Raw genomic sequence first — 10,941 nt, forward strand, 5'->3', positions numbered from 1 at the left:
TTTATACCATTGAATGTCAGAAAATACCAGATATACCAGAGTCTCAGCTTGTTTCAGGATTTATATTTTGTCTCGATCAGTGACGTTTTGGATGACTAATTCATGCTTTGCGTTATGATATTCCAAAGACATTGCATCAAGCGTTGGGTATTGCTCAGAAGCATTTACGATCAGGTGAAATGGGATATCCAAGATTGGATAATTACCAAAGAAATTTCAGGCAGCAAGGCGGAGAGCGGATCAGGAATGATAATTATCAGAGACAACGGGGTTATGACAGTAATTACCAGTAACAACAGAGCGGTTGGAGAGCAAATAATCATCCAAATGACAATTATCACCATCGAAAGCCATTAGACAGGCATCCACTTATTATGGCATTAACAAAACCTCCAAAGGAAATCTTGTTCACAGAGCCAATTAAGGAATCATTTCACCCTCCACCACCGATGGAAGAGCGTCAGGGACCACAGAGTGACAAGTGGTGCGACTTTCATGAGGCATATGGACATGAAATAGATAATTGCAAGTCATTAATGAGAGAGATCATTGCAAAGATCAAGGCTGGCGAGCTGAATCATCTGTTGTCAGGAAAAAAGTATCGGTGAAATGATCCAAACAAATGTTTTGCTTGGCAGGGAAAAATGCATCACGGTGGATGACGTGATTGGAACAGAAGGGAAGAACGAAATGATGAAAGGGATCCAACTCCAGAAATGCACATCAAGGTCATATGGAATGAAGAGCAGGAAAATGAAGCAGACGGAGAACGCAGAACGGAGAGCTGGATGTATGCTCCAATCATATTTCATACCATTCCAAATTGGCGCCTGTCAGAAGAGCCTGTGGTCATTTCAGCTGTCATAGCAAACAGAAACATTACTCGCATTTATACTGACACAGGTAGTGAAGCAGATATTTTGTATTTGCATTGTTTTAAGGAGTATTCATTCAGCGTGAAGGATCGACTACGCTACATGAACTTAAAGATTGCTGGTATTACGGGTGAATCAATAAGAGCAGTTGGTAAAGTAAAACTGGATATCACACTGGGAACACACCCTTTGGTCCGTACAGAAATTGTGGACTTTACAGTTATTGATGGCAGATCACGGCTCAGTGAGTTGTTCGGTAGGCGGACCCTTTGCAAATTCGAAGCAATTACTTCTACACCGCATGCAGAATTGCGGTTCCCAACACCAAACGGTGTAACAGTGATACACTCTAAATATGTTGAACCACCAAAGGAGAGATCAGTTGTTCATGAGGCTCCAGGAAATTTTGTCAGGGGGAATCATCAAGGCAGTTGTTCAGTAGAGATGATGTGAACGGGTACTTCAAACCACCTAAATTGTGGCAACATTGAAAACAGGACGCAACACGGTACACGAAAGACCGTATAACAGCCTGAATCTCGTAGAATAATTTTTATCACATTTTTAATTTTCATCAGTTCAGGCAACAACACAATACACTTTTTGTAATTTTCTAATTGGGACTTGATCACCCCATGCGAAGATATTACACAAAAATGTTGTATGTGTGACAGTATTATCAACAAAATTTTAAATTTTTCTTACGCACAGCATTACGCGTTACGAATGTAAAGCATGACATTCATTCCTACCCACATAAGGCAAGGCATTTTTATGTCCCCGATGGTAGAAGCTCTTGTGTCAACATTATAGACACAAGGGATCGGCTAGCGTAAAGTATTTACTTCGCTAGAGGGCACCGAGGCAAAACTAAAGATCTCATAATGTCATGACATACAGAATGGTTTATCACAACGGCATAAATCCATTTATAACTTGTAACCAGAATACATTAAATACAAGTGTATTTTTAAAGCCGCACAAAACCTAAGCGCAACACGCTGGACGGAACATTGCTAGTTCCATAAACAGAATTTTCTCAAACACATTTATCAATTTTTATAACATACAGACAGAGCACTATCATTATGATTCATTCACATCCTATTTTAGAAGTTATCAAAAGACTTCTCGATATTTCTTCATAACATAATTCAGCTAATGCAGAATAGAGAATGAATAAATTGTTTATGCAGCAATCATAGAATTATATTTGTTTTAGTCAAAACAAATCAGATATACAAATTTTAAACTAAAAACACAATAACATTTAAGTAGGAGTATACTTTAGACTCATAAAGGCGAATGCTGTGATGGGTATCATGAACAACGGATGACGGATTGCAGTTCAATGCATAATCAAAAATCAGTTTAAGACAAACATCATTTTATATGACATGCTATATGAATTTAAATGCACATAGCGGCAACATAATAATCAGAATAGCAAAATATGCTAACATTAAGCATAATGGCAATATACACAAATTATCAGTATCAAGTTATTACACATTGTTATTACAGAGAAAATATGTTCTTAAATGGGCACATCCAAAATATCCTTCACTGACACCTCCTCCCTAGCGCAAACCTCACTTACAGAATCAATTTTCAAGGATGTTACTTCAGTAATGGCCAACTGCAGCTTGGCATCAGTATCTGGTTTCATGTGTTTTGAAATAGCATCTGGTAAAGGGTCAGGTTTCTCAGGCAGGGCATTCAAAATTTCTTCCATTGCATCTGCAAGATCACATTCTGTAGATGCCACTAAATACCTGTTGAAAGTTTCACCCACAAGTTTAGAACCCAACACCCTATGCACAAGATCAGGGATACCAGCTTTTAAATCAATAAAGTCTTTCTTAACATCAGCAGCAGCAGCAATCTTCTCCTCCAACAATTGATTTTTCTCATCGAGCAACTTCTTCAACTCTTCATTTTCCTTCACCAGTATATCCTTCTCCTCCATGCAATTTTCTTTTTCTACTCTCTCTGCAACACATTTTGTTTTCACCACCTGCAATAACTCCTCCTTCTTCTTAACAGCATCCTCTACAGTCTTCAGCTTTGAAATGGCATCTTTCAAGTCAATTTCAAGCCCCTTTACCTTGTTAGCATTATGCATAGCATTGGTAACAATAGTATCTTGGGCTTTTTGCATTTTAAGCCCATGAATCACATGTTGATTCAGAACTACTAATGCTGCAGCAGTGGATTGATAGCTTTGTTTATGCGTCATGGTAGACAGAGAGGAAGACAAATCAGTAATGGTACTTGCCTACAATGAATTCAGTAATGCTGATGAGAAAACAATTATTAGTGAAAAAGTGTTTTTAGATTATAAAAACTACCTTCAAAAAATCAGCAAAATCATCAGATTTATTACTAGGACCATCAAGAAAGGCTTGTAGTCCATTTAATGGTATGGATGGTGGTTGAGTGGAAGCAGAGGATTGTGTGGTATCAGCCCCTTTTGACGTATGCAGAGTTCTGAATGGAGGAGTCTCAAAAGAATCAACATCGTCGGTTTCTTCAACAGTTTTATTACTCTTAGGATCCTTCCAAACAGAAGCATCAACCACATCATCTTGAAGAACCAATCCTATAAAATGAAAAAGCAGATAAATATACAATAGAAGCTTCAACATCAAATTATTAATCTATTTATGCAGACACAGTGAAGATATATACTTCTCTTTTTTGGTTTGTCAGCGGCTTCACCTATTGGACGTTTTCCCTCACGCTTTGAACTTTTACCAGCCTTCTTGGCGCTGGACGGATCAGGGGTGACTTCAACAATTTCAACATCACGAGATGGTTGAACAGTACCACCATCTCCACCCTCAGCAGATCGCTCTGGGCTTTTTAGTTGCTATTCAAAAGCAGCATCTTGGGCTTTCTCCGCCTCAATTTCAGTAGGGGTTTTGGGTCGTTCAGACACAATCAAAGGATCAAGATTGGTCTTCTTGAAGGTTCTATAAACCTGCATTACCTCTTCTGCAATCAGATAATATACAAACAAACAGAAACAGATATAAGAACATACACAACTCAGAACAGCATAACAAATAACAGAATATATCAATAAAGGTGCCTACCACGGCCTTCCCAGTGCAGCACCGGTGTATATTCAGAACGCCAGTTGTTACTCATTTTACAGAGAACCAATATGGCTTCATAATCATCATATGACCTTTGTGGAAATTTGAAAGTCTTCAAAGTACTAAGAATAAACCTTTCATCCTCAGATAATGTGGTGGATTTGCTAACTCCGATGGTAATTTTTCTCCAACCACGAACACATGCCCAGGCATTTTGAACAACCCTGTCATTAACAAAGAAATAGGGATCTTTCTAGTTCTTTAAAGAACTTTCTTTCACCCCAGTAAACGCCTTGTTCGGCTTACAATCAAATGTATACCAGCATTTGCTAACTAATATAGTTCTAAATAATACATGGAAAATATTCACATTGGGAGCTTCTCCTACAGAATTACAGTACATTTCAAAAAGAATATTTTTCTGTAAACCTAATGGATGAACTTGACTGATACCTATCCCATAGTGGGCAAGAATTTGTTGAAGAAAGGAAGAAAGAGGAATACGGAGATTTTCTACAGTTAATTGCAATTTATAGAGGGTAATCATCTTTTTTGGCGGTTTATTGGCTCTATCGTTAGGTGAAGGAACAATAGGATTCAACAATCCAAGATATCTGTGTTTCTTACATAATTTCTCAATATCCGCTTCCGTGATACTAGAAGGGATGGTGCTAACATCACGATTGTCTCTTTGAGAAGATGTGCTGCTGGATTCGGCCATGGTAGTACGAAAAATGAAAATTCAAACAGAAGAAAAGATGAACAATCACTGACCTTATACTTGATGGATTGCTAAATTGAATAAATTGCAAGATATCTTCATAACAAATAAACAGTTTTCGGAAAAGGAAAAAGGTAAAGGGTCGGACTATTTATAGTCAAGCAAATGAATAATAAAAGGATGAGATTGAGACACGTGTATAGGACAGATCAATAGAACAAACAATTTAAACTTTGAAAATAAATTAAAAGGATTTTGGGGGCAAATTCATGATTGATAAAATGACGTCACAGCAGAAAATCAGACGGCTACAGCAGTTTTGTGTCTTCGAGGAAAAAGGCATCTTTTATTTTTAGTTTAATGACTTTATTTTTTACAAACATAAAGACATTAAACTGGGGGGGACTTAATGGTGTATCCTAGGAGATACACGCATAAAAACATCATTTTTATACAGAAAACTCGATCAAAGAGCACAAGACATAATGAAATTTGGCAGTTTTCAGAGTTTGCCGCCCAGCATCCAACAGGCCGTCCAGCGTCAAGCGTAAGCCCTGCAGGCAGCTTCTATGCATAAGCCCTTTAACTTAGCGCGTGAACGGCACGCAGACACGTCAGCACACGCCACCGACATTCTAGATACTTCACATAACAGAACCATTCAGTGATTGACACGTGTATCCCATGAATTTCGGACATTCTACGCCTATAAATAGACCCCCTGGGTCACCACATTTCAGAGGATTCTGATCTGAACTTCAGTCAGAGAGAAGTACACTTCTCTCTCACACAGTTCTTTCTCAGTCTAAAACAACATTGGCCGCTTAGCAGCAGTGCGCTAGACGGATCCTTACAGACTGATCCACAGATTGATTGAGGCCACCCCACAGATCTTATATATGTGTTCCGGGTCTGCAGAGATTATTTCTTGAGGACAAACAACAATCAACAGTATACGTCATGCACTGAGTAGCTAATCTTCTGTACTAGTACCTTACAGCCGCTATACGGAAAATCGTACTAACAAATACAAATTATTATTATTATCATTGTTACTAGTACTAGTATCATTTTAAAGTATTATTATTAACGTTATCATTATTATTATTACTAATATGATTATTTTTATTAGTATTATTATTAATATTAAAAAGTATTATCATTATTATCATTTTTACAAAAATTACTATTTTTGCTATCATCAAAACTATATTATTATTATTATTATTATTATTATTATTATTATTATTATTATTATTATTATTATTATTATTATTATTATTATTATTATTATTATTATTATTATTATTATTATTATTATTATTATTGTTATTATTATTATTAATTTTTTTTTAAAACCTTATTATGATTATTATCATTTTTACTACTAGTATTATTGTTATTACAAAATAATACAAGTCTTTATTCATTAACATTATTAATATTATTTTATCAAATAAATACTTATATATAGAATATATATAAAAGTATATATACAGAAATATATAACAATTGAAATTACATATATAAACTTATTTGATTACGAGTATATGTGTTAATATATATACTTGATATAGGTTCGTGAATTCGTGGTCAACCTAGTACTTGTTCAGTGCCATCCTATGCATATTTACTACAAACTATCGTATCATATCGTGAGTTTCATTTGCTCCCTTTTTATCTAAATTTTTGGGCTGAGAATACATGTACTATTTTTATAACTGATAGACACAAGTACAAACTATTATGCGACCAACATGAGTACTTTTATTGTGTTCATTTGAAACATACAAAACCCTGCTTTGTAATATCATTAATTGCTAGATAATGAAGAGGCAAACGGAATTATTATAAATAGCGCTATTGGGAGTAACGTCCCGCACTGTTGACCTCAGGTCAATTGACGGTATAATAATGATCTCGACAATTACATATGTATTGTTACTTGGTAAAATCATTTAGTTTTGATATTATACGCTCATGCATACTTTTGATATACATGATATATCGTCTTTTATTAAATCTTGTGATCTATTACTGAAATTATTATTTATGACAAACCTATGAACTCACTCAACCTCATGTTGACTTTTTAAAGCATGTTTATTCTCAGGTACTTAAATATTGCTTCCGCTATATATCTGCTGCTTTGATGATGATTTCTTGCCATGCTTGGAGTCTTCATGCATTACTTACCAATTCATTTAAAAATATTTAATGCTCTAAATACAATGTAATCTATTTAGCTGTAAAACTCAATAAAACGTCTCATATAGAGTCGTTCTCATTTTTACAACAGTGATTTGATATAATTAATCACAAATACCCCAGGCCCTATTTGGGGGTGTGACACCACCCCACTATACAGGACCGCATATAGGTCAACCTTTATTTTTCTTTTCACATGGGGTGATCCGCCTGATCGCTGCGGGCGAGGGTTCGAAGGATCATTTCCATTAGTGTAGGGCAGCGTTCCAAATTACGCCACATAGTTTAGATTTCCTTTCTTTCTTTTTTTATTACTAGGCCTGTGTGCCATATTTTGTGTATTGCGCCTGCGTGCCCCCAGTACTCTTACGTTTAATGTTTTCTTTTGGCACTATTGTAACTTAGTGCAACATTAATGAAATTTCTTTTACTAACTTTATTGTTTCAAGTCTTTATTACTCTTAACTAATATCATAATTGTGATGCATACAAACCAATGTATACTTTGTTTATACTCAAAGTTTAATAATGCTAACCGACATCAAACTATTGTGCGCATAGCCAGCAATTTTCATTGCATTACTAAGTAAAGTACTTAGAGTCTTCCAAGTGAACCAACACTTAGGTTAGTGGGCAAGCAACCCCAATGCTTGTTGTTTATAGTCATGACGTGCAGTCTTCTAGTCTGCGAGAGTGTGTTGGTCTAGACAAACCAATGTCTGTTGCCCACCCTAAAATCTAGCCTTGTAACCAAACAGGCTTCTGCTACGCGGGATCTAGAGATCATCCCTTAAAAGGCAGGATGCACGTAACTGCTATCAAAATGTGCGTTGAAACATAACTAAATGTTTCCATATAGAAATTAAATTTATTGACAAAATAAATAAAATCCAAAAGTCATAATCAAATGACAAACCATTACAACCAAAAAGAAATACTAATTGTCTTTAGAAATAAAACAACATTTTAAGTAAACTAAAAAATGTAAGTGCTCATAGTGCGGGGTAGTCAATCCCATGTGTTGTAGCCTGATAATTATATATAGCATTTTTTCAAATTGGTTGCATGCCAAGTATGAGGTACTCGTTCTCCAGTAATTCCAGCCAGGATATAAGATCCTATAGCACTTGTACCAATTATTTCATAGGGATCCTCCCAATTGGGCCAAAGCTTTCCAGTATTCTATGCTCGTCTTGCCTCATTATTGCGCCATACATACTCTCCTACTTTGAATGACAATGGCTTGACGCGCTTATCATAATACTTAGAGATTTTGTGCTTATTCATGGATTCTCTTGTGGATGCAATTTCTCTGCACTCCTCTAGCATATCTAGGTTAGCGCGCAAGCCTTCACCATTGCTTGATTCATCAAAGCTTTGAACTCTCTTTGTGGGCACCAATATTTCTGTAGGGATAATAGCTTCAGTCCATAAACTAAGCTAAAAGGAGTCTCACCTGTGCTGTTCTTATGAGTAGTTTGATGTGCCCACAATACACTTGGGATCTCATCGAACCATTCGTTTCCATACAAGACCAAGCGTGCATTTATCCCCTTTACAATATCCCGATTGGTTACTTCACATTTCCCAGTCGCCTGAGGGTGTGCGACTGAAGTGAAAGATTGCTTAATGTTCAGGTCTTGACACCAGGACCATAATGGTTCTTCTTCGAATTGGGTTACATTATTGCTGACGATTTCATTGGAAATACCAAACCTGCACACAATATCTTCCCAAAAGAAGTTGCAATGCGCCTGCTAGTAATTGTTACCAATGCCTTCGCCTCCACCCATTTAGTGAAGTAATCAATTGCTACCACCAAGAATTTGATTCCCCCTGAGTAAACAATGATTGCATTAATACTATGAAAGTGTATAATTAGCAAAATATTATTCAGATACATTATTCCACGCGTACCTGAGCACGCGGTAATTGGGCCGACAATGTTGATGGCCCACTTGCAGAATGGCCAAGTTATGGTTATTGGTATCATAGGATGTCACGGTGCTCTACTGATGGGTGTGTGTTGTTGACATGTTCTCACAACCTCAGCTGCATCTTTGTGAATGGTGGGCCAGTAATACCCAATACGCATAACCTTTGCGGCTATAGTCCAATAGCCAGAATGTAAAAGCGCAATACCCTTCATGAACTTCTCTGAGCACTTCTTTTGCTTGATTTGGACCAATACATAGCAGGCTCGGTCCAAGAAACGACTTCCTGTAAAGAGTTCCATCCACCAAAGTGTATATGGGTGCTTTCATACGTACCTTTCTTGCTTCCTTTTAGTCTGTAGGGAGCATTCCCTCTACTAAAAATTTAAGTATAGGTGTCATCCAGTTTGGGCTTTCCTCGTCGATGGGTGCAACAGTAGACTTCTCATCAATAGATTTCTGCATTAGCTCTTCCACCCATACGTTTTTGTGCAAGTGATCAAAGGCTAGACAGCCAAATTGCTAAGTGCATCTGCTTTCTTATTCTGACCCCTAGGTACCTGCGTTAGTCTGAACACGTCGAACTCTTCTATCATCTTTTGTACAAGTTCTAGGTAGCATTGCATAGAGGCATCATGCGCCTCAAATAACCCATTAACTTGATTTGCCACGAGTTGCGAGTCAACGTATGCATCCAAACACTTAATACCCAACTGCTGCGCTATACGCATTCTTGACAGCAGTGCCTCATGCTCTGATTCATTGTTCGTGGCTGTGAATGTGAATCGAAGCGCATAGGTGTGCTCTTCCCCCTCCGGACTTGTCAAAACTAACCCTGCGCCTGAACCCTCTAGGCCACAAGCTCCATCAGTATACAACTCCCAAGGTTGACTATCTAGGGGTTCAGTTGCGATACTTTCCTTTGATGCTTCTATCACAACCGTAGTTTCAGCCAAGTAATCTGCCAATATATGTCCTTTGACCGCTGTTCGCGGAGAGAAGTTTATTTCGTGCTCCCCCAATTCTATGGTCATTTAGCCAATTGCCCCGAAACCTCAGGTTTGTACAGCACCTGTGATAATACAATCATTGTCAGTATGCTGCATTTAATCTATGCACGCTAAAAGTGACTTATAAGATTACGTTATACATAGGTAGCGCGTCCCGCGACTTGCACCTGTCTTATTGGTTGATCAGTCAATACCACTATAGGAAGCGCTTAGAAATATTGACGTAACCTACGAGCTGTATGCACAAGCGCGTATGCCAGCTTTTCTATTGGAGTGTAATTGACCTCACTACCACTAAGCGCCTTACTGACAAAGTATACATGCATCTGTACCTGCGATTTAAAGAATGGGTTGCACATACACATAAACATATAACTTTCTATGCATATATATAGAAAATAAACAAAGCATGATACATACCTGCCCCTATCTGCTACAAGAACAGAGCTTATGGCTTCCTACGAAGTCGCAAGATACAACATCAATGTCTCTCCTGCCACAGGGGCGGTTAAAGTAGGCAGTTCTTTCAAAAGTGCCTTCATCTCTAGAATAGCTTTCTCGGCCTCCTCTGTCCATTTGAAGTCTGACTTTTTCAATGAGTTCTTTAAAGTCTGGAAGAATGGCAAAGACCTCTCTGCTGCTTTTGACAGGAAGCGTGTTAGCGCCGCTAGTTTTCCTGTCAGACTTTGAACTTCTTTACTGGCTTTTGGTGACTGCATCTGTTCCACTGCTTCAATTTTCTTGGGATTCGCACAGATTCCTCTTGGGGTTACTATGTGCCCCAAAAATTTTCCCTCTTCTTCCCCAAAGCTGCACTTTGTGGGGTTAAGTTTCATGTTATTTTGCGTAGAGAGTGTGATGAACCGGGAAATTCCGACTAAATTTAAACTTAATCTTTATATGGTTTTGACACGATAAGCAAAGTCTATTAAACTAAATCTCAAAAATTTTGAACTGTTTCAGATATCTATTTGACCTTTGACTATTTTCGACGATTCACAAACCACTATCTGTATATATATATATATATATATATATATATATATATATATATATATATATATATATATATATATATATATATATATATAT

At 37.2% G+C, this 10,941-nt stretch overlaps 3 protein-coding genes across 3 annotated transcripts; 1 reads left to right on the forward strand and 2 right to left on the reverse strand.

The window, feature by feature from the left end:
- The first annotated feature begins 374 nt into the window (after positions 1-374).
- Positions 375-1,328, forward strand: LOC139888667 (uncharacterized). The gene is made up of 2 exons (XM_071871662.1): positions 375-604; positions 677-1,328. Exons 1-2 carry the CDS (start codon positions 375-377, stop codon positions 1,326-1,328), a joined length of 882 nt encoding a protein of 293 aa, XP_071727763.1.
- Positions 1,329-8,087: 6,759 nt separating this feature from the next.
- LOC139888668 (uncharacterized) lies at positions 8,088-9,141 on the reverse strand. Its single transcript, XM_071871663.1, has 5 exons — positions 8,953-9,141; positions 8,823-8,862; positions 8,622-8,741; positions 8,362-8,514; positions 8,088-8,311 (listed from the first exon to the last, which is right to left on the reverse strand). Exons 1-5 carry the CDS (start codon positions 9,139-9,141, stop codon positions 8,088-8,090), a joined length of 726 nt encoding a protein of 241 aa, XP_071727764.1.
- Positions 9,142-9,345: 204 nt separating this feature from the next.
- LOC139888669 (uncharacterized) lies at positions 9,346-9,873 on the reverse strand. The gene has a single exon (XM_071871664.1). It carries the CDS (start codon positions 9,871-9,873, stop codon positions 9,346-9,348), a length of 528 nt encoding a protein of 175 aa, XP_071727765.1.
- Between the last annotated feature and the right edge of the window lie 1,068 nt (positions 9,874-10,941).

The sequence above is a fragment of the Rutidosis leptorrhynchoides genome, chromosome 2 (genome assembly GCF_046630445.1).
Source record: "Rutidosis leptorrhynchoides isolate AG116_Rl617_1_P2 chromosome 2, CSIRO_AGI_Rlap_v1, whole genome shotgun sequence".
In the NCBI taxonomy this organism is placed as follows: domain Eukaryota; kingdom Viridiplantae; phylum Streptophyta; class Magnoliopsida; order Asterales; family Asteraceae; genus Rutidosis; species Rutidosis leptorrhynchoides.

Coding starts and splice junctions, on each gene's coding strand:
- LOC139888668 (XM_071871663.1), bottom strand. CDS start 9,141: ATGGAACTCTTTACAGGAAGTCGTTTCTTGGACCGAGCCTGCTATGTA. Junction 8,863..8,952: donor TTCACAAAGATGCAGCTGAG/GTTGTGAGAACA, acceptor CCATTCTGCAAG/TGGGCCATCAACATTGTCGG. Junction 8,742..8,822: donor CCCAATTACCGCGTGCTCAG/GTACGCGTGGAA, acceptor TTGTTTACTCAG/GGGGAATCAAATTCTTGGTG.
- LOC139888667 (XM_071871662.1), top strand. CDS start 375: ATGGCATTAACAAAACCTCCAAAGGAAATCTTGTTCACAGAGCCAATT. Junction 605..676: donor TTGTCAGGAAAAAAGTATCG/GTGAAATGATCC, acceptor TGATTGGAACAG/AAGGGAAGAACGAAATGATG.
- LOC139888669 (XM_071871664.1), bottom strand. CDS start 9,873: ATGACCATAGAATTGGGGGAGCACGAAATAAACTTCTCTCCGCGAACA.